The 24,555-nt window shown below is 41.2% G+C and overlaps 1 protein-coding gene across 1 annotated transcript in view; it reads left to right on the top strand.

The window, feature by feature from the left end:
• CCSER1 (coiled-coil serine rich protein 1) overlaps positions 1 to 2,955 on the top strand; it is a 1,054,165-nt gene extending 1,051,210 nt beyond the window's left edge. Inside the window, exon 10 of the mRNA XM_074993602.1 lies at positions 2,386 to 2,955. Coding sequence (XP_074849703.1) covers positions 2,386 to 2,868 — 483 coding nt within the window. The 3' untranslated portion in view covers positions 2,869 to 2,955. The remainder of the gene's footprint in view (positions 1 to 2,385) is intronic.
• Positions 2,956 to 24,555: the final 21,600 nt, after the last annotated feature.

The raw sequence follows: 24,555 nt of genomic DNA, 5'->3' as shown, positions 1-24,555 counted from the left end.
TGCACAGGTAGCTCTGGAGGTACTGCACCAATTTCAACTGCTGAGACCAGCTGCCCAGACCTGCTCCATGCTGCACTGGTGGGGGGGGGGGCAGTGGCCCCATTCGGTCAGGGTGGTGGCCATCCTGGTGTAGATTGGTATGTTCTGCCACTTGGCCTTAGGGTGCTGCAGGCTCTTCTCCTCCCCACTCCTCCAAAAGGGCCTGGAATTTGGCCCTGCTCCACAAAGGGTCCTGCCTCTTGGAGCCTCAGGCTGGGTCCTGGGACCCCTCAGGCTGGTCCCTCAAGGGCTCAGTGGAGTCTCAGGAGGTCTCTACCATTGTGGCTCACTGTGCAAGTGCAGCTGTGAGGGTGTTCAGGGAGCAGCATGTTGCTTGCATGCTGTCAGCTTCCTGCCATTGTGTTCCCCAGGCTGCCTGCAGCTTTAAGAATGGCCAGAGGCATGAACCATAGAGTGCTGCTTGCTGTGGACAGGGTGTCTGCAGGAGGACTTGTCTGTTGACAGAAGGTCCCTGGGAACATCCAGACTGGCATTTTTTCAACAGACCTCTCTCTCAATAGTGGCATTCTTCCTCATGGTGAGCGGGGTATGGCTGCCGATAAAAGCGCTGTATTCTGTCAACTTACTATCGAGAGAACGCGCTTCACAAGCTGGATGCTCCATGGGATTTGTCAACAAAACAGCCATTTTGTCAACAATACCCTGTAGTCTGGACACAGCTGTGGTCTGGGAAGTGTGCAGTGGCAGCAAAGTTATAGTGTGCTATTGGTTTTTTTTACGAGTGAACAACAGAACTAAGTTGGTGAATAGTAACCAAGAAATTGAGACATAGATTTATAAAACAGGGAAAATTATGTTCTAAAATAACTTTTAAAATGCCTACAATTGATGCTATTATACTATGTCTAAAATGGTAACAGTAACCTTACTGCTTGTTGAAAGAAGAGCAAAATATAAAATGCACTAAAAGTTAAAAAATTACCTTTTAAATAACTCCCTAAAACCATCACAATGTTTGTACCTCTCCCTCTCATGCATACAAATTTGAGGACATTAACAGGAATAGATGTTCAGTATTTTTGATTTCTTCCATGGAGAAATTGAATTTTCTTTCCAAATTCACTTAATGTGTCACTAGGATAGTATTTAATTTTTGTCATGCAAATTGGAGTCAAGACATCCGATATTAAAATATATAGATATCACGCTTTGCTGTGAATACATATGAGTCCAAATTTCAAGCTATGAAAGCTTATCATCAACATACTCAGTAGTGCTGCTGATGGCTTTCAATTTAAGGAAGATTTCCGCACATTGTTAACTGTAATTTTTCTTAGTGAAAATCTTTGACCTCAGTCTCCCATGAATGAAATCTCTGAATCACTCTGATTCCACAGCATGCCCTCTGCTAATTAAAGCTAAGCAGAGCACACTAAAGGAAGCACGATACTTCCTCAGCCATGGTAGCACATTTTCTCCTCACTATTTTGCTTACAGAAATGCTGAATTTTGTTTTATGTTCTGTGTGATTTCAAATTAAAACATACAAAAAAGCAGAAAACTGAGGTGGCATATGGAGTACTTAACTTGGTCCTGGGGGCTCCTTTGATCCTCTAAGACTAGGTGAATGCATATAACATTTTGAAGGGGCATGATAAAGTGTGATATCCAATGGGAGATCTCAGTTTCACAAATCACATACACAGAGAAGCTAAACTAGTTACCAGTATTCTGAAATACCCTTTTCAGCAAATACTTAGAATTCTGAGCCTCCTTCAAGCCCCAATCCAGTAAAACCTTTAAGTACATTAGGATATATTTAAGTTTGCGTTAAATGATCCATCCCCTGCCACTCATTCACAGCTTCATCCCTGCTCTAAGCTAAGCATGTTCTAAGTTGAACCCATTCAAAGTTATTCAGAACTGGTTTTCTTTACATGCATAGACAATATCTGAAATATGATTCCTCCTTTGTAATATACATATGGAAAGTGACATGAGCTGGGTATTAATTACTATTCTCATTAAGATAAGCAACAAAGTCTGTTTAGTCTCTTTGTATGTTTTGTTTCATTAAAGAATTCATCTTTTCAATTCAACCGGATTTTTAAAGCAGATTTCCAAATTCTACACAGTTAAAATACATGATTTTCAAAGTTTTTTTTAAATATAAATAAGTAATATTTCTACTTAATACTAGCAGTGTCCTGGGAGTCCTGCAAGCACTTGAGATACATCTATTATTTTAATCAACACTACTGAATGCCTAGTTTTTGCATATCTTCAGGTACCACTGGGAGTGTTCTGTATGCTCCGTGTCATTTTGCTCTTAATAAGTGCTTTCGCTAATGCTTTTTTTCCTGTTTCTCTTTCCCCTTCTCACAGGCTACATATCTAAACAAAGTTGTGAGCCAAAACCTCAACACAAGGGACAGAAATTCAGCACATACACCCACCGAGGACCCTTTTAGATATTCACTGGGCAACCAAGCAACTGCCTATGAAAGCAAGAGCTGTCAGCTGTCAAGTCTGTGTCTGAGTAACCTCTTGAAAGATAAAGAAATAGTGGAAGTCATCAAACACACGAGAGGCACGTATGAGACACTCACTTCAGAGGTCAAGCCAAATGTTTTGGCCAGTGCTGTACAAAGTGTAACCAAGCCAACATCCAAGACAGAGAACTTCCCAGGGTTGGCTGGGACACCTAAGGATCAGGCTGTGCCCCGGCAGCATTCCACTTTCACAGGGAGATTTGGACAGCCTCCAAGGGGACCCATCTCTTTACATATGTACAGCAGGAAAAATGTTTTCCTCCACCACAACTTGCACACTGCCGAGCTGCAGACTTTAGGCCAAAAAGATGGCTAACTGATTCCTCATATGCTTACCATGGAAAGGATTAAGTCAGATAAGGGGGAACATTGCTCATCTAGAGCTCAGTCTTAGGTTCTCATCAGCTGCTATCTTTAATTTTGTAAATTTTAACATTTTATGTGGGCTCCATATTTTCCCTGTTGAGGGAGGGTTGGGGTGGGGTGGACTAGCATGATAACTTAAGTAACTGGATTGAATTGTCTTGCTGAAGGTATGGAGTATGGTATACCATATATAAAATAAATGGGACCATCTTGCTGGGATCTCTAGTCCAAAATAGGCCCAATATTTTTCATCTTTTTGCCTCTGAAAACCATTGAGATACATAAAAGTTTTCCAGCAGGTGATCTCAGATAGCACTGTATTTATTTAGTAATGTTACTGTGAAAGTAGATGTGAGGAATGAGTAGGTAAGTAACTAGTAAACAAGCCTGAATTGTATAGGGACAAGGGAGATATCAAGACTGAAGTCTTTGAGGCCCTCTCTTTGTATCATGTTTTTGGTTATTTTGTCTGTGTCTTTCAACAATGAAATTTTCTAACATTAAGCAGAGATGCATTGGCCTCCCTCTGCTGTATGAATTTTGAGAATGCCTCATCATACCAGTAGAGGAAGAAGGGCTTTTAGTTTTCTTCTAAATGTTCAGTTCGCACAGGTTCACCAAGGATTTCTGACAAAGTAATTGGAATTCAAATTAGTGAATGACAGCTTTGATCCTCCAAAAACTTTGTTGTTTGCTATTTTTATTATATTATAACATGCCACGTTGTGGTATAATTTGTCTTACTCTCATAGACAACACATCACTCATGCATTGAACAGCACAGAGTATCAGTCTGTGTCATCATGTAATGTCATACCATGTCCTAGTATATCAAACTGAAAATGGATGAAAGTCTAAAGTGATACCAGGCTGTGTCTACACAACCCCTCCCTTTTGGAAGGGGTATTTAATGACATGGATCGGAACTGGTTAATGAGGCACCGATAAGAATGTTGAGCACCTCATTAGCATAATAGTGGCCAGTCGCGCTTCAAACGTGCTGCCTTTGAAATGCAAACTGGCCATGTAGACGTGGGTCCTTCTAAATAAACCCCAGACTTTGAAATTCCCTTATTCCCAAAACAAATTGGAAATAAGGGAATTTCAAAGTCTGGGGTTTATTTTGAAGCACCCATGTCTACATAGCCAGTTTGCATTTTGAAAGCAGCACTTTCGAGGTGTGACTGGCCACCATTATGCTAATGAGGGGCTGAATAGTCATATCAGTGCCTCATTAACCAGTTCCAATCCATGCAGTTAAAGATCCCTTCCAAAAGGGAGGGGTAGTATAGACATGGCCCCAATATTTTGTCATCCAGTACTCCTCTGCTGTTCAAATTACTCTAACATAAATCTCAGAGGGGTAACTATGTTAGTCTGTATCTGCAAAAACCGACAAGGAGTCCTGTGGTACATTAAAGACTGTGTGTACACTAGGCAAAGTAAGTTGACTGCAGATACACAGTTTTACCTACAGCAATTGCATAGCTAGAATCAACGTATCTGCATTCAGCTTACTTGGCCATGCTTACTGAAGGTCAATGGGAGAAACTTTCCAATCAACCTCCCTTACTGCTTGCATCTTGCAAGGGGTACAGGGGATGACTGCAAGTCCTGAGAGATCAATTTTGTGCATCCCTACCAGACATGCAGCATTGAATCCCAGAAGATCAACCATGAGCACTTTGATCTTCCAGTCTACTGTAGACATAACCTAACAGATTTATTTGGACATAAACTTTCCTCAGTAAAATCTATTTTGTCAGATGTATGTTAGCCTTTAAGGTGCCCAAGGACACCTCATTCCAATGTAAATCTACATATTTACCAGGCTATATCTGTGGTTAATGACCTGGACTAATGCTGCATGTTAGATTGTCTGTTTTCGTATTCTACACCTATTGACACCCATATAGTCCTAACTGACCTACAATGTTTTAGTCTCAGAGGAACCTGAAGTAATCGGGTCATGTTGGAGAGCTTTTAAATTTGTTAATTACATAAAATCCTCTTGCCCCTTCCAGCAGGCTAGAAACTGAGTAGCTCAGTCAAGATATGCTAAATGTATGGCATATAAAAACGTGATACATGGTCTAAAATGTCTCTGGCAGCAGATAATCTGTTTAAATACACAGTACTTAGCTCACAAATAACAAGAATCTCCTGCATTTCATGGCACAAGAAGCAGATCAATAAAGCTGAATAATATCACCTCTCTTTTTGTTTATGATTAATTATGGAGGAAGAGAAAGAAGGGGTTCAGCAGACCCTTACTCAAAGATTCAAGAAGCTACCATACCCTACCACCCAATAGAAAATGAAACTCTAAGTTTCTAAAGGTCAGCAGTCAAGTAATACACATGGCATCAAGTACAATTACCCACAAGTAGTGTAATATCTGTGTAGCTGCACAATCCAAGCAGTCTTTCTGACTTGTTTAAAGACTGCTTGGGGAGAGAAAATACTGGGATTACAGGCCTTGGAAAATGTGCTACACAGCCATTTTAGCAGCTTTGAATCACCATGTTCCAATTAGGGCTAGTTTTGAAACATCCTTATCTGCTGTTGAAGATACCAAGGTTTGGCTGAATGCTCTCTAGAACTAACAATGGGGTTTGCAGAGCTGGGCATGTGTGAATCAACATGAATATATGCAAATTTACTCACTGTTTCTCTTTGAGTGTTGTTACTGCCAAAAATGGAACATTATGAAACATGCAAAACCAATTTCATTGAATGAAATATCTGTGCTCAAGACGCTAGCTATTGCTTTGGTACGTCATGTAATTTAAAGTTCACAGATTTAAACAAATTTTAGTACCATGATTTCACTGTTCAGATCTATGTTTACAGCTGAGCAACTTCTTAAGATTATGAAAGGCAGATTGAAAAATACAACCAATGATTATTAATTATAGATTTCAGCCTGGCCTTTCTCAAGAGATGATGTATGCAATTATATTTCAAATCTGTAAATAAATTAAAATATTGTTTTCAAGGGCATTTTTTTCCCAGGATACGAATGTACTATACTGCATAAAAACCTCTTCAATTAACTTATATACTTTATTTATAGCTGAATTTTTTTCCTGGAAAATAGACTTTTGAATTACATTTTATTTAAAAAGTCTGCACATCTCAAAAAAAATCTAAATACTACTATTTTCTTGGAAAATCTTTTTTAAAGCTGAAACTTTCAAAAAAAACTGGAGGAAACAGAGCAATTGAAGTGATGGATATTTTTTAAAAATATCTTGAAGCTGTTTTGTATCAGTATTTTCAGCATTGGTATAATATTATTTGTAATATTAAATGTAAAGCTGGCCCTAAGAAGGGAGTAAGCCACATGTTAATGTACAATACAGAAGTATCTGTAAACCAGGGGTCCTTTGTATGAGCCTCTTGTATGTATAGTAATTCATAAAGCAACAGCATGTGGACATTCTTTCAATGACTTGTTTCCTTTGTACTAAAATCTCTAGTTTTCTAAGACAGTGCCATGTATAAAAATGATTTATACATATCTTCGAGGCTGTATATATCCCAAATCATAACACTGTGGGAAAAAAGGACTTATTTTTGCTGCACAATTTTCTTTTATTTTTCTTTTCTTTTTTCTGTGTCTGTAAAACAAAATTTAACTCTTGTAAAATTTCTATTGCAAGTTGTTATTTGTGAGCTTCAGGTCTATTGGTGTCTTAAAGGATAGTTTAAGGAGAAGGAAGTCTCTTAGGAAAAGCCGTTTCCATTTGAATCAAATGTCCCATTTAAAAAAGAAAAACAAAACCTCAGAGGGGAAGCATTATTTCCATGCCCTAAATATTTTTTGTAATTTATTAGAGCCACATTTGAGAGGCTGTCTCATCTTGTAATTATAGTTACCTACTTATGTTGGCACTTTGGGACCCATATTTTTTTATCTGTAGCTCAGGAATGAACTTCACTCGTGCAGAAGGACAGCAAAGGATCTCTGTTCCAGTTACTCCTTCTCAGTGCTTCATAGATTTTGTGTGGACCCTCTGCACATTGTGACTGTGCAACTAAGTTACGGATTAAAGAGATTTCTTTTGGGACTTTGCAGATCACGTATTGTTCTGCAGCTGTTTCTCACACACCATAGCTGCATCTACACGTGCACGCTACTTCGAAGTAGCGGCACTAACTTCGAAATAGCGCCCGTCACGTCTACAAGCGTCGGGCGCTATTTCGAAGTTGAAATCGACGTTAGGCGGCGAGACGTCGAAGTCGCTAACCCCATGAGGGGATGGGAATAGCGCCCTACTTCGACGTTCAACATCGAAGTAGGGACGTGTAGACGATCCGCGTCCCGCAACATCGAAATAGCGGGGTCCTCCATGGCGGCCATCAGCTGGGGGGTTGAGAGATACTCTCTCTCCAGCCCTTGCGGGGCTCTGTGGTCACCGTGTGCAGCAGCCCTTAGCCCAGGGCTTCTGGCTGCTGCTGCTGCAGCTGGGGGTCCGTGCTGCATATACAGGGTCTGCAACTAGTTGTTGGCTCTGTGTATCTTGCACTGTTTAATGAAAGTGTGTCTGGGAGGGGCCCTTTAAGGGAGCGACTTGCTGTTGAGTCCGCCCCGTGACCCTGTCTGCAGCTGTGCCTGGCTCCCTTATTTCGATGTGTGCTACTTTGGCGTGTAGACGTTCCCTCGCTGTGCCTATTTCGATGTTGGGCTGAGCAACGTCGAAGTTGAACATCGACGTTGCCAGCCCTGGAGGACGTGTAGACGTTATTCATCGAAATAGCCTATTTCGATGTCGCAACATCGAAATAAGCTATTTCGAAGTTGGGTGCACGTGTAGACGTAGCCCATGACAGCAGTAGAGCAACTGTGATTTTCTTCTCACATGTAACATAGCCCTCTCCCACAACCAGACAGGAGAAATGCCTGGATAGAGATCTGTAGAGTTGTGTATCCATCAGCTGGAGTCCCACTTTCACCCTGCCCTCACCCAACCGTGCATGCTGGGGCTATGCACAGAGATGTATGTGGTCTCGGTGTGCTCCTTCCAGGAATCCAGGGCATGCCTTTCCTGAAGCAAAACTTCTTCCTTGCTGCTCCATCTAGAGTCATCCGCACCCTTCATGATGACAGAATTCTCTTCATCATTCCTGCCCGCCATTTGCTGAGGTTCATTTATTTTCTCTGCTTGTCATTCTGACATTTACCACCATTAGCACATACACGTCCAGGGTTTACTTTACAAACCATTTTCTCTGAAATCCTACAATAGAACAGTCCTTGCAGACATCAAGGTTCATTTCTAAACATTAAGATGAGTTCAGGCAAAGCATCTGACCATTTGGGTGCTCATCTGAAACTTTTTTGCTTTCTCTCACATTGACATTAGTCATCTTCAGTGGCTACGTCTACACGTGCAGCCAACATCGAAATAGTCTATTTCGATGAATAACGTCTACACGTCCTCCAGGGCCGGCAACGTCGATGTTCAACTTCGACGTTGCTCAGCCCAACATCGAAATAGGCGCAGCGAGGGAACGTCTACACGTCAAAGTAGCACACATCGAAATAGGGATGCCAGGCACAGCTGCAGACAGGGTCACAGGGCGGACTCAACAGCAAGCCGCTCCCTTAAAGGGCCCCTCCCAGACACAGTTGCACTAAACAACACAAGATACACAGAGCTGACAACTGGTTGCAGACCCTGTGCCTGCAGCATAGATCCCCAGCTGCCGCAGAAGCAGCCAGAAGCCCTGGGCTAAGGGCTGCTGCCCACGGTGACCATAGAGCCCCGCAGGGGCTGGAGAGAGAGCATCTCTCAACCCCCCAGCTGATGGCCGCCATGGAGGACCCGGCAATTTCGACGTTGCGGGACGCGGATCGTCTACACGGTCCCTACTTCGACGTTGAACGTCGAAGTAGGGCGCTATTCCTATCTCCTCATGAGGTTAGCGACTTCGACGTCTCGCCGCCTAACGTCGAAGTTAACTTCGAAATAGCGCCCAACGCGTGTAGACGCGACGGGCGCTATTTCGAAGTTGGTGCCGCTACTTCGAAGTAGCGTGCACGTGTAGACGCAGCCAGTATGTTAAATAAAATCATGCCCACGCCGAAAAAAGAAAAATCTGATTTTTCCTTCCACCAATTTGAGCTTCTGGCTGCTGTGTCCTCACATCATACATAATATAATCAGTAAGTTTCCTGATATTCTCACTGTCTCACACAGGACGTGTCTCTGATGCTATGCTCACAGGGGCTATAAATTGGTATAGCATCAATGACTTCAGTAGAGCTATGCTGATTTACAGCTCTGGCCCACAGTGTTTAAATCTAAGCCATACAACGGCCACATCTATACTAGCCCCTCCCTTTTGGAAGGGGCATGGTAATGAATGAGTTGGGAAGATGCTAATGAGGTACTTCCATGAATATGCAATGCCTTATTAGCATAGTGGCAGCCATGCATGATTCGAAAGTGCCGCTTTTGACTCACATGCCACCCATGTAGACAGGGCCGTTCGAAAGGACACCCCCACCCCTCCCCGCCTGGACTTCAAAAGCCCCTTCTTCCTAAAACCAAATAGGAAGCAATTATCTGTCCCTTTGTGTGGGGGCCATCAATATATTTCCCAAATTTAATAACCTCCAGATTAAATTAAAATGACCCAGTAGAAAGGTATCTCCTGTCAGATTAGTATTCTGCCCATACCGACTGGTGGTGGGATTTAGTAATCTTCCATGCATGCAGGACGTTCTGGTGATTCAGGAGTAATCGTGAGGCAAGGTCTTTTGTTAGCATTGTACTATTTTGTAAATACTTTGCAGTTAATTTGTTTTAGAATGTGCTTAAAGTATTGCTCAGCAGCACTAGTTAAAAAAAACAACTACATATATTTTCCCTTACAACGCCATTTTAAGCCAAAGTGTCTTTATCAAGAGAACTGCAACTTCCACATTGCAATGCATTGACACAGCATGGAACAATATTTTTTTACACTGAAATGCTTCAATGGGGATGAGGGGGGGGAGGGCGTGTCACACCAATGTATATATCTCTGACACATAACTTAAGTGTCTGGAGAGCACTGCATTGAAATACTCCTCAGGTGAAGATAAAAACAGCAGTAAAGTCACTCCAAGTTCTCCACTCCAGGGCCAAACACACAAAAGCCATTACTGCTGCTTACACCCATTTATCCAAGGGTGTATGAGTAGCTAGTAGTTCTAAAAAGCAGTGTATCTACTGACCTGCTCTCTTGCCCTTAAATCCATACTGTGCAATGCAGCACTCATGGAGCTGGGTTTCCAGGTACAGAAAGGTTGTGTTCATACCATTGTCATCACCATAGTTTCTTGGCCAGGCCAAACCCTGGCCCCCTGTTTAAATAGGAACTATGGAGGTTATGCAACAGTGTCCTGAAGACCCACAAAGGGGGAGCAAGATTTACGCCTATAAGTAGCGTTCAGAGCATTTGTGACAGTCAGCTAAAATGTTCAGTCCCCACTGATCATACAGGAATAGTTTCCCCTCGGAATACTGCTTAGTTAGGATGCCTCAGCGGCATTAAGCTGAAGGTGCTATTTACAATGTAGCTAACACACACATTTCATTACCCTTCCAAGAAGCCCGTGTTAATCATTATGAACAAAATATATGGTATTGCTAAAGCTTTTTAAAGTTTTATTTAACATCCTACCTGTTCCAAACCACTCCCCCAACGAAAAAAAAGCCAAAAACCCATACTCATATGTAGGCCCCCCACAGAAATAAAGCTTGTAGGTTTAAAATTCATACTTGAGTAACTCCTAGGAGTTCAGTATCAGAGGGGTAGCCGTGTTAGTCTGGATCTGTAGCAGCAATGAAGGGTCCTGTGGCACCTTATAGACTAACAGAAAAGTTTAGAGCATGAACTTTCGTGAGTTAACTCACTTCTTCAGATGCTGGTCCTGGAAATCTGCAAGGCCAGGTATAAATAGGCCAGAGCAAGGCTGGGGATAACGAGGTTAGCTCAGTCAGGCAGGCTGAGTTGTATTGTCATCAGTAGATCTGGAGGTGTGAACCTTAAACAAATCCTAACAAGCAACTATACACCGCACCACAGTCACTTTATCTCAGGGACCCATCCATGCAACAAACCTCGTTGCCAGCTCTGCCCACCTATACACACCAGCAGCATCATTACAGGACCTAACTGGATCAGCCACACCATCGTGGGCTCATTCAGCTGCACATCTACCAATGTAATTTATGCCATCATGTGCCAGCAATGCCCCTCTGCCATATACATCGGACAAACTGGACAGTCTCTAAGTAAAAGAATAAATGCACACAAATCAGACATCAGAAATGGCAATATACAAAAACCCACAGGAGAGCACTTCAATCTCCCAGGACACACAGTAGCAGATTTAAAAGTAGCTATACTGCAGCAAAGAAATTTCAAGAACAGACTCCAAAGAGAAATTGCTGAGCTACAATTCATCTGCAAATTCAATACCCTCAGCTCAGGCTTAAACAAAGACTGTGAATGGCTGGCTAAATACAAAAGCAGCTTCCACTGTCTTGGAGTTCACACCTCCAGATCTACTGATGACAATACAACTCAGCCTGCCTGACTGAGCTAACCTCGTTATCCCCAGCCTTGCTCTGGCCTATTTATACCTGGCCTTGCAGATTTCCAGGACCAGCATCTGAAGAAGTGAGTTAACTCACGAAAGCTCATGCTCTAAACTTTTCTGTTAGTCTATAAGGTGCCACAGGACCCTTTGTTGCTCCTAGGAGTTCAGTGGAATTACTTCTGATTTATACCCCGGCAAGACCATAATCAGGGAAACAACACCTGTGGAAACTGATGTGCTGCCCTGAATTGCACCTATCAGTTTCCTGTTTAAAAAGTTCATGAGCCTAGTAATAAAGAAATCTTCAGCTTTATTACAAAATATAACATTGCTTCCATTATACCAACAGCATAAACAATTTTTCCCTTTGTTTTTCAATTACATCAGTGCCTTTTAAGTGAAGCTGCAACATGAATTAAGAACAGATTTTTATTTCTCATTATCATAGGCTCTATACTGGATCCTTTGGGTACCTTCTAGAAAAGGTACCAAGAAATGAACCATTTTTTCTACTAATAAAAATCTCAGACATGGCCATTTAAAAATCAAAAAGTCAGCATGTGTAAAGAATCTGTAAAAATAGCATCCAGGTGGAGACAGCACAAATGATTCTCCTTTGACCAACTAAACTGTCAGGTTTTGTTTGCCAGCCCATCATTTTTTCCCACTCGCTGCTTTTTCTTTTCATGGTTAAGCGTGCAAAAAATGGCATTTTAATACCATTGCTGCACTTTGCCATGCAGATTTTTTTTTTCTCTGTGAGATTATTATACAATGAACATGAGGAAGAAATCAAAATGCTTAACCTTTGATGCATCCAGAGTTTAAACAAAAAGATCGACAGAATATGATGAACCACATAAATGGAGAACAGATGTTTTGAATTGCAGAAAAAAAATGATGTCTGGAAAAGGCGTGACAGATTGATAGCTCTTTGTCTGTTCTGAAAATGGTGGCACATAGCTGTTTTTGGTGAAACAAACTGAAGTAATATTTATAAAATAAGTCTCTTGGAGAACAAGAGGGGAATAGAGGATTACATGACCCAAAAATGGCACGTCAATAATTTCATCCAATGTCTCCAATCATGACTTTGTACAAATCTTTAGATTAGAGTTTAAGGTACCTGTTGAACATCTCTGGTTTGGCACCCTTGGAACCTCACCGGTGCTGGATGAAAGAATTTGCTGGACCACAGGAAGTCAAAATTCTCTAGGAGCATTACCAATACTTCCACTGCTTCCTGGGCTCTTAGAACACAACTGGGGCAAATTAGAGCTAAATAACAGCACAGAACACTGAGATCCCAGGGCCAGTGGCTAGAAACAAACTTAACGAGACCACAGGAAACTTGGTCACATCCATGATGACTACAATCATGCCAGTTTACAGATGTTGCCAGACAAAAGCGTTTCAGACTAGACAGGTTCAGCTTGTACTGCAATTGAGATGATGGTGATTAACAACAGCAACATAATAGACTGTGTCTTTTTGACCATGCCACAAATGAAAATCAGATCAGATTTTAGAGTAAAGGCCTGAATCTCTTCAAACTTGCACTGTGTGTATTCATTTCTATCTAAGTGATCATGGCTACGTCCACATGAGCCCCAAACTTCAAAATGGCCACGCAAATGGCCATTTCAAAGTTTACTAATGAAGCGCTGAAATGCGTATTCAGCGCTTCATTAGCATGCGGACGGCCGCGGCACTTTGAAATTGATGCGCCTCGCCGCCGCGTGGCTCTTCCCGACGAGGCTCCTTTTCGAAAGGACCCCACCTACTTCGAAGTCCCCTTATTCCCATCAGCTCATGGGAATAAGGGGACTTTGAAGTAGGCGGGGTCCTTTCGAAAAGGAGCCCCGTCGGGACGAGCCACACGGCGGCGAGATGCATCAATTTCAAAGTGCCGCGGCCGTCCGCATGCTAATGAAGCGCTGAATACGCATTTCAGCGCTTCATTAGTAAACTTTGAAATGGCCATTTGCATGGCCATTTCGAAGTTTGGGGCTCATGTAGACACGGCCCATAAAACACTACCATCTGGTGATACTTTTTACAGTGCACGTGACAACACAAGATATAAGGCCCTGGAGAATCAAACCCTAACTTTTCTGGGCCATTTCAAAAAACACACAGCCATACTTCTGTGTCTGTTGTTTTTCAGTAATGGACTAAGTTTCTTGCAGCAAAATCTTTCAGGTGGAATTTCCTTAAAGCTCTCATCACTGGCCTTCCACATAAATCAATGTTGAAAGTCCCACTGATATCCACATAAGCAAAGTTAAGTCAATGCTGACCACATCAGAAAAAATATCTTACTTGTCAATAGTAGAATAGAAAATTACTATTAGTGAGCTCAGGCAATTTTCTAACAATATGTAACATTTGACTTTGTATATTAAAAATCAGGATTATCATAGCTAATCATTTTTCCTTGGGCTTTCGTTTTTACTGTACATTGTTGTTCAGGCTGCTATGGCCCAGTGTCTGCAGAAAGATATAAAATTGATAGTAATATATTTTACTGAGTTTATATATTTTACTGAGTTGGTGCTGTGCATTGTTTGTTTCAGTAAGCGATTAAAGGTCTAGAAAACATGACCTATGTGGGAAAAGTGAAAAAACCTTGTATTTTTTTTATGTCAGGAAAAGAATAGTAGGAGGACACATGATAACTATCTTTAAGTACAAGCTGAACCTCTCTAGTCCAGCACTCAGGCAAAATCCCTAACCTAGCATGACTTTAGTTAGCTGAATGGCCACTTATCATAGGTTTGGCCAAGATTCCAGTGGTCCCATAAAGTTTGTTTACAGTCACCAGTCCTGACTCGCTGTTCTCTGCTGTTATTTGGCTTTAATTTACCCCATATGTTTTCTAAGAGGCCAGTAAGCAAAAAGTGTTGGTAATGCTGGTAGATAATACTGAGTGTCCCATTGTCTGGCACGTTCTCTTGTTTAGTACCGTTCAGGCCCTAAGGGTGCTGGGCTAGAGAGATTCAACCAGTATATAAAAAGATGTTTTCATTTTCAAGGGAGAGAGAGAAAAAGTATTCTCCATAACCTCTTTGGATAGGACAAGAAGCAGTGGGCTTAAACATCAGTAGTGGTGGTTTTGATTGGACGTCATAACTGTTAGCATGGTTAAGTACTGGAACAATTTTCTAAGTGATGTTGTGGAATTACTGTCTTTGGAAATCTTTTGGAAGAGGCTAGAAAAGCACCTGTCAGGGATCATCTAGATAATAATCCAAAAGTCCAGACATGAATGTAAGGGACTGGACTACGTGACTTCTCAAGGTCCCTACTAGTCCTGCGTTTCTAGCCATGCTAGATCTAACCCTGTCTGTATAGGTATGATTTCACTTGCAAAATGGTCACTATTTTTAAAGTAATATTGACTTCAATGAACACAACCATTGATCTTGATGCTTTAAGATAGTCACAAACTCAGGAAACATTTAATCTAAAATTCAATATATAGAAGTGCATTTTAGAACCATAATGAAAATAAGTATAGATGAACTTCTGGTTCCTGAGGTCAAGGAGAGTTCTGCCATTGACTTGGTGGGGCCAGGATTGCACCAGAGATAATTGTATTTTTAGGCTCAACTGAGAAATAATACAGTGTCTGAGAACGAATAATTACATTGAAATTATTCTCTTTTCCTTAAAAACAAAACAAGCTCTAACTATTTTGAAGAAAAGTTTGGAAATGCTATTCTGGAATGCAGGCATACAGTGACCACTATCAAGGAACATTTCCCACAGAAAGCTTTAAAGCGCATCCCAAATCTTATGGGACAACTTCACTGTTGGGCAAAGACTTTTTTTACTTAATACAGTTACCAAGAGTGGAATCTGAGCCATTTGTTAATTGTTTAAAATATTAAATAATATTTAAAGCTGTCTCCATAACTTCTGTGTCATAGGGCACCCAAATCTTCTGACCATTTTTTGTATTGTGATTTATAAACAAGAACAGTGAAGAGCCAATATTAATATTGGGGTTGGATGGTATGTAGGTACGTGTGGTTTTGTTGTTATATATTTTCAATATGACTTGATCATTTGAGTCTCTGTACACCGATTGCAGCATAATAAGGCCTTTGAATGCATGCATGTGTCTGTTAAGATTATCAAGTAGCATTCTACCCATTTGTTAATAACAGATAACCGGAGACATTAGGGTTTAGGTGTTATTTTTGGAGGCTTCTGCAAGAATGTGTAAAACAAGACCTTCCAGATTCTGTCTGAATTACTTATGCACCATTTGGGTGTCTTTATTCTCAGTTGGCATATTCTTGTAAATGACTGCATGTCAATCTATTTTTACTTTTCAGTTTGATGGGAAAACAGACTATTATTTTTTAATGTTTAAAATGGAATTTTAATTATAAACCTGATTGTCAAAGTGAACATTCAAACATTCACATATTTAAACTTCAGAAAAATGGCTTTTAATTTCTAACTTTCTTCCGGAAAGAGCATTAGTTAATAAAAATTACGTTACCTGCATGCTTTTCTTTTTCTCTTTCCAATTTTCTTAAATGTATTAACATTTTTGAACATTTTTGAACATTTTTGACATTTGTATATATTTTTGACAGTAGAGCAGCAATCACTTTTGGCAGTTCAGGTATTGTCACAAATTGACTGCATAGTTATTTACCCAGATCTAGTTCATTGTTCATGTGAATTAGATCTGGGTAAATGACAAATAGTTTATTCATCAAAAAACACACTTTTATTCCATCTGAAACTACTTGTGAATCACTTACAATCAGCTCTCAAAAGATGGTTATACAGGGACTGGCACAGATCATCGTATCTTTAGATTACCAGATCAAATCTATATTCTGTACGACATCTGGCATTGACCAGTAATTGAATAATCTTGTTGCTGTATGATGTCAGTTACTGTCTATATTAGTGGTGGGCAAAATGCAACCTCCTGGAGCTCCAACTGTAGCCTGTGGACTCCTGGCTTCCCTGCTTTCTTCATATGTCTCTGACACACTGGGCCCTGGAGCTTCACATTTCTTAAGCCATCCTTCTCCAGCACATTTGGATTGCTACAATTCACCTGATTTGTGCTCTGTCCCCACCTCTCTCTTTCCTTCCCAGAGCTGGAATGCCATGAATCAGCTGTTCACAGGGTTCCAGCTCTGAGTGGATGGAGGAGAAGCAGTAATGGAGCACAAATCAGGTGATTGCTCAGAGACAGGGGGAAGAGCAAGTAAGTGTGGAGCTCCAGTGTGCAAGAGATATGGGGGAAGGGGATACACTGGGTGGGTGGGGGCTACAGGTGAAACCCGTTTCATTGTGAGATGAAGGAAGGCTTACTAGTCATGGTTGTCCTTCCCCGGTCTATATTCATCTGAATGCCATGAGTTCAGCCATCTCAGTACAGTTTCTAGTGGACAAATGTGGACATCTTAAAAACTAATGGCCATCCCTATTGACAACCTTGATCCAGAGGCAAAGACCCCGATGGGACCTCAACTCGGCCTCCAGTTCTGCACCCACATATAACTGCATTCCTATTTCGGAGTGCTTAGATGTCCAAGTATTCTATCCATAGGCACAATCAGCTACTTAGCCATTTAAGCACTATAAAATTCACCTCAACATTATTTGGGAGGGTGAAGTCAGAGGCCACTTCTGAAAATTGGAACCTTAAGCCGTGTCTACACATGCACGCTACTTCGAAGTAGTGGGACTAACTTCGAAATAGCGCCCGTCACGGCTACACGTGTTGGGCGCTATTTCACAGTTAACATTGATGTTAAGTGGCGAGACGTCGAAGCCGCTAACCCAATGAGGGAATAGGAATAGCGCCCTACTTCGACGTTCAACATCGAAGTAGGGAACGTGTAGTCATTGCGTGTCCCGCAACATCGAAATTGCGGGGTCCTCCATGGCGGCCATCAGCTGAGGGGTTGAGAGACGCTGTCTCTCCAGCCCCTGTGGGGCTCTATGGTCACCGTGTGCAGCAGCCCTTAGCCCAGGGCTTCTGGCTGCTGCTGCTGCAGCTGGGGATCCATGCTGCATGCGCAGGGTCTGCAACCAGTTGTCGGCTCTGTGGATCTTGTGTTGTTTAGTGCAACTGTGTCTGGGAGGGGCCCTTTAAGGGAGCGGCTTGCTGTTGAGTCCGCCCCGTGACCCTGTCTGCAGCTGTGCCTGGCACCCTTATTTCGATGTGTGCTACTGTGGCGTGTAGACGTTCCCTCGCAGCGCCTATTTCGATGTGGTGCTGCGCAACGTCGATGTTGAACGTCGACGTTGCCAGCCCTGGAGGACATGTAGACATTATAGGTTATTTCGATGTCATTACATCGAAATAAGCTATTTCGATGTAGCGTTCACGTGTAGACGTAGCCTTAATGTGTTAAATTTCCTAGTTTGGCTGCCAAATGACCTGTACACATTTTAAAACTGTACACTTGTGTTGGAATAGATATCTTTACTCCTGATTTTTTTTTAAATTTGAACAGAGTCCTGCTAACTAGTTTTGTTTGTTTGTTCCTTATTGCTTAAAGCAAGTCTTAGCAGAAACATTCCACACATTTAGAAGCAAATGTTTGGCTGCTGAAGTTTTGGTGAAATGCCATTTCAACTATTAAAGTCAGTATTTCAAACCTGCATTTGTAAATTCAGTGATGGATAGCAAGGCTTGTACTGTACAGGTTGAACCTCTCTAATCCAGAATTCTCTCGTACAGCAACAGCTGTAATCTGGCATGATTTTAGTTAGCTGGGTGACCACTTATCATGACTGTGGCCAAGTGTCCTGTGGTCCCATAAAATTTGTTTCCAGCCATCAGTTCTGGCTGTCGAGTGTTCTGTGCTCTTATTTAGCTTTAATTTACCACAAAATGTCCTCTATAACCCCAATAAGCAGTGAAATTGTTGGTAGTGCTGCTAGACAATATCGACCTCCCACAGTCTGGCAAATTCTCTCGTCCAACACCAGTCAGGTCCTGAGGGTGCCAGTTTATAGAGGTTCAACCTCTATAAGCAAACTTAGACTGGGTCAGTACTATATATACAGTCTAAGAGTAACTGATAGTTTGTTGTTATGATTTTCTAAATTGTAACATAGTCACTCCTTGGCTCAGTGAAACTGAGATTTTGAATAAAGTAGAGCAGAAAAATTTCCTTTAAAACATGCATACGCAATATAATCATTCTCATTATTATTCTAGAACTCTATGAAATTTCCTGCATGACAATACCAGAATGCACTATAGGAAAACATGACTTTTTGCTGCAACACCAGAATGCAAGAGGGCTGTTTCTTTATATCCTAATGACGGATGTCTAGTGGGACTGAACATCCCTTGCATATTGAGCCATAGATTAGGTTAGGTAGATTTTCCCACTGTCTAAATGCTGGAAATCACTCCCTTAATTTTCCATGACTGGCATCAGGATTTTCCAAACTAGCATGGCAGGAATCTATTCCAAGCAACTGAGTAACTGGAGAAAATCAATAACAAACTAGTAGCAAAGTAGGATCTCATTCTCTTCAGCTTCTTAATGCTCACTTAAAGCGCAAGTGACCACATTGGAAGGCATATTGCAGGTGGGTACAGCAGTCGAGGAGTAAAATTTCACTTACAACAATTGTACTGGCTACTGAGGTGGAACAAGCAAATGAGATGAATGTCAGAAGCAACAGCAACTGATGAAAAAACTTGGCAATATTTCTAATCACTGTATGTGCCCAATAACTACAACTCTGTATATAAAGTTCAGACTGGAGACCTCTGTTAGCACTAGATACCTTAGACATAAGTTAAAATACAGTTATGCAAATTTATGCAAATTACAACTAACAGCAATTCTGTCCTGTGTGACTCCTCTGCCAGTAACATGGGCAATTTTAAAGATTAAAATAAGCTACCCTTTCCAATGCCTGAATATCTTCAGAGTTCTCCCATTGGTTCAACTTCATGGGGAGAAAATAGTGAACTATGTAGCATATCCTGAAGATGATCTAATTCAAGATACCAGGCCGTGCCATGTAAAAATACTGTCTCCAAATATTGTAACAGTTAAATGAATTTGATTTGCTCACAAGAGGGACTGAGTTTTCCTGGAGTGAATGTCTGAGAAATTGTGTTATATAGTTACTTGGGTAATCCTTTGTGGAAAAATAAATTTATATTCATACAGGCAAATATTCACAGTAGAAGTATATGAATGTTATGCTAATCATGAAGCAACAGTACCATACAATCAACCAAAACTATCTTCAATAGTTCATGTAGAGAATGTTAAATACCAAATATTTATTATTGTTGTTCATAACATGTATTAATTATATCTAGAAATCTCAAGTGAGATTTTAGCCCTGCTGTTTTAAGCATTGCACAAGCCCATAGGATGAGATAGCCCTGCTTAAACCTGAATTGTCTGTGAGGATAAAAAATAGTATTAATATTTGTCGATGAATATATTAAATGAATCAGATCTGATCACTGATATTTCTAGAACAGAAAAAGATATTAAATTAATCATACACAAGTTCTACATTCATCTCCGCTTTAAACAAACAGTAATTACAATATCTGGGAACCTATGCATTTCATCCAAAACCAGCATGTACCTGTTCTAACATAGCAATTAAAATTATTTGCAAATGAATTACTCAATTAAAATACTCCTAAATATTACATTGGTACTAATGGATCACTATTTGAGGTGTCTGTGGCGTATGTAACTTAGAACTCTGGACATGAACATCATTCTTCACTGTCTCTTAATAGAAAGGACATATACTGCAGATGGCAATTTACCACTCCACACAAAGACTCAGAGCCTCATAATGCAAATACAGCATGTGAGCAGCTCCCATTTGAAGTCATTTTAAGCTTTTGCTATTTCTATTTTGCTTACATGCTTTCTTACAAATTTTTCTCCATGTCATTATGGAACTGGTCCCATTAAAGGAGTTTGGGCTCACTCTCACCTGTGCCTGATTTACCTCCCAGAGCATGAAGGCAAGACCCAGGCGTGCCTTGCATTTTGTACGAACAGAGTGCTACATGAGTTTCTCCAGCAGTATAGGCCTGTGGTTGGGTTGGGAGAAGCTTATTACCCTCTACTAAAAGAGTTGTTTGCTCTCTCTCTCTCTCTGGATCAGAATCTATGGGGGACTTGGCTGAAGAGGCTTGAGGAAGACTTAAAATGTATGCACAGGAAGTGGCTCCAGGGAGATGAAAAGCAGAGTATGGCTTCTGAAGAAGATCAGTTCTTTCACAGCATTAGGATTTCCTGTCCAGAACTTGGAGCCAAGAGAGCTTACTCAACTGTGCCACCAGTAAAGCGAGAAGGTGACAATCTGCCAGAAGAGAAAAAGGCACCTGACTCAGAAAACCTGGAAAGGACAGGAAGAAAGATGGTAAGCCACAATTTGTGGGTGCATGACTGGGAAGAACTCTGAAGCAAGGGCTAAAGAATTCTGAAGGCTCAGAGAGCATTGCTCTTAACTCATTTGCTGAACCCTGTAAGGAAAAGGACTCTGAGGGTATGTCTACACAGCAGCCTAATTACAAAATAAGCTATTCTGAGAGAGCTATTCTGGAAGAACTGATTTTGAAATAATGCTGCTACATACAAAATGCATTTTGAAATAGCGTTTAGCTATTTTGAAATACACCACCTACACACAAAGGCTGTGTCTACACTAGCAAGTATTTTCGGAAAAGCGAGGCCTTTTTAGAAAATACCCATGGAGTGTTTACAACAAAATACTCTTTTTTTAGCTGAAATCAAAAGAACATGGCCCTTTCTCCAGCAGCAATCTTCCTCTCCCAGATGAGGAAAAGCACTTTTTTATGAAAAACTCTTAAAAAAAAAAGACGTATTTAGATGTTCTGTAGGCCCTTCTTTCAAATGAGTGGTCCTCATGGTGCCAGATGTTTAAGTCCCTGGCCTGTTCTTTCAAAAGAGCAGGGGCTGTGTGAATGCTCTCTAGTGAAATAGCCGGCTGATCTTTCAATCCGCTTTTTTGTGTGTGGACACAATCTTTCGAAATAAGTTTTTTTCAGAAGATCTCTTCCAGAAGAACTTCTTTCGACGGATCTCTGTAGCATAGATAAAGCCATAGATCCTGTTTTGAAATACAGCCATTGGACACACTAGGTTTATTTTTAAATAGGCTCTGTTCCCTGTCTTAACAGCAACTATTCTTCGTGGAATGAGGTTACCAATTTCTAAATAAGCCAACTGCTATTTTGAAATTATTTTGAAATAGCAGTTACATTGTGTGGATTCTAGGATGTTTCTTTTGCAGTAATGGTTGTTATTTCAAAATAACTTTGCATTGTAGACCTACCCTAACAAAAGTTTCTCTGTAAGGCTAAATCCCAAATTACTTGGCTGCCCAGGAGACATTATAGACAACCAGATGGATTAGAGGAAACTACGGCACAGACCTATGACTGCATAGTGGGTGAGATAAGGATTGGCTACCATCCTGCTTTTGAGCATTGATAGGCTGAGGGTGTGTTTGCATTGGCTTTTTATCTTTCAAAATGAGAAGGGTAGAATAAGGACAAAGTTCATTATTTTCATTTCATTTTATCTTTCCCCCTTCAAAGCATAAAATGCACAGTTCCTCCATCTATAATTATCTTAGCTGTTTATGTAGTGTGACTAATTTAACTCTGTTATTCAGCTTTAACAAATAAAGTGGATCATTTTTCATCATTCACAGCTGTAAATAACATGAGCATATTTCAGACCCTCACAAATACACCTAAAACAAATGATAGAGTATACTGAACTTAGATTGGGAGATAGGTCTCTGCTGTTTAGCCAGTTATTTGATTGGCTGTGTAATGAGGTAAAACTTGTTTTCTTCTTCATCCTTTTAAATAGGTTATTAAGATTGTAGAGCTGCTAGTTACTGTTTACTTTTGCTTCATTAAAAATGTAACTCTCTGCCTGATTTTAACATTAATCCGCATCCTAGGCCTGATCAAAGCCCAATGTGTTAAGAGGGGTTACTCCTTGAAGCAACATGGGTTGGTAGATTGGACACTGGGCTAGGAGTTAAAAGATTTTGTTCTATTCCTGGTTCTATCATTGACCTGTTGTGGGGTCTTGGGAAAGTTATTTCTTCTCTTTGTTTATGGTTTCCCTGTCATACTCTATCTTGTCTATTTAGATTGTCTTTGCCCTAAATTAATTTCTCTCACATATACTGCCTTTATGGAGAGCCTGGTACCCCACTGTGCTTACTCTCAGTTTGGCCCTTCAGGGGCTACTCTATGTAGCCAGACAGAATTCCCCCAGCTCTACTCCATCTTGCCCCTCTTAGGTGCTTCAGAGCACAAAGGAGCAAAAGGACACAGGCCAGTCTTGGAATGCCTGAGAGCACAGATATGCTAATCTCAAGCTCAGTCTTTAATGCCTCAGAGCATAGACGGACTGCCTCATCATGACCCTGAATGGACCGAAACCAGACAACAAAAGACAAATGGGCTAGCAGACGACCAGGGCCTCAGGCTGTCCTTGGCTAGTACCGGTGATTGATATGCCTACACATCGTCCCAGGATAGGAATCTCCTGCCCATGAGAAAAGAATCTCTAAATTATCTCCACCTCGCAGGTGTGAATTAAGCCCTTGAAACTCCTTGTGAGAACTAGCATCATGAGATGATCTAACACAATTGGCATTGTTAAAGATAAGGAAGAGTGTATGTGACCCAAGAAGTATAAAGAAGGGTCCGGCAGCCCCCTGTAATTGAGCTCCAATTACCTATACCTGCAGGTCCAGAAGGTCTTTGCCTCCCGAGGTCCCAGGGGACACCTTCCTCATACTCTTCTTCCTGAGGGATTGGGTGACAGACGCTGGCCACACCAAGTCGTGTAACATGGGAGTGAGAATAAGACCGGCTATGTGTTTTGCTTTTGCATGCATTAAATAATAGATCTATGAATTAAAGTTCTTTTCTTGTATGCTAGCTGCTTTAACTAAAGAAGTGAAACTATAAACCTTGTAACCATAAGAATTAAGCTCTTCCTTTTCAATTAAACAGTAACTGTTTAAGTTTTAACCTGACTCCTCCTGTTACTGTGCAAACTGAACACAAATAAAAGATCCCAGCCGGTTTTTCGGCTGTATTAGCGTGGTGGTTGGTGAGGCGTACTGAGAACTGAGCACTGAGTCATGCCGCCTCCACAGGGTAGACTCTTGGGGCACCCGTCAGCCTCCCTGGCTGCCTGCTGCGAAGGGACTTCTCTGTCCTAGCAGTCAAAGACTCGGGTGAGGAGGCTTTCAGTACAACTTTTGGGGCACCCGTCAGCCTCCCTGACTGCCCGCTGTGAAGGAACTTTTGTCCTAGCAGTTAAAAGCTTGGGTGGTAAAACCTTGGGGCATCCGTCAGCCACCCCTGGCTGCCTGCTGCAAAGGGACTGTCTGTCCTAGCAGTTAAAGACTCGGATGAAATAAGGGCACACGTAGTACCTCACCCCCAGCCATCGGCTAACACTCTAACACAAATAAAATAATTCCATTGACTTTAAGTTGCTTTTAAAGCCCTACAGGTGTGATCTAGGTAGATACCCGTGTGTGTGCTATTACTGTATGATATGTTCTATTAAGCCTAGTGAAAATGAGAAGTCCTGTGACACCTTATAGACTAGGAGATTTTTGGAGCATAAGCATTTGTGAGTAAAGCCCCACTTTATCAGATGCATGACTAGTGAGGAGATATTTTACTGAGACTTGTACTATCTCAGGATAAAAACAAACATGGTAATATAATAATTTTGCTGGGAAATTCTCACCTTGCTTTTAAAAGTAGACCTTGCAGAAAAGTACATCAGATGCATCTCACTATTCCATTTTTTTTCCTCCCAAAAAGTTGAGCGTGTGAAAAAAACATTCTGCCAGCATCTTATTTTCCCCATCTGCTTGAAGAGTTCTGTCACAGGGAGCAAAGGTTAGAGGGTGCTGTGCGGCATTCATGTGATCAAGGCAGCAGTGGCCATGATAATCCACTTCCAAATGCAATACAGACTA

Source organism: Carettochelys insculpta, chromosome 4, assembly GCF_033958435.1.
Source record: "Carettochelys insculpta isolate YL-2023 chromosome 4, ASM3395843v1, whole genome shotgun sequence".
NCBI lineage: Eukaryota > Metazoa > Chordata > Testudines > Carettochelyidae > Carettochelys > Carettochelys insculpta.
This window is presented reverse-complemented; position numbering and strand designations above follow the sequence as displayed.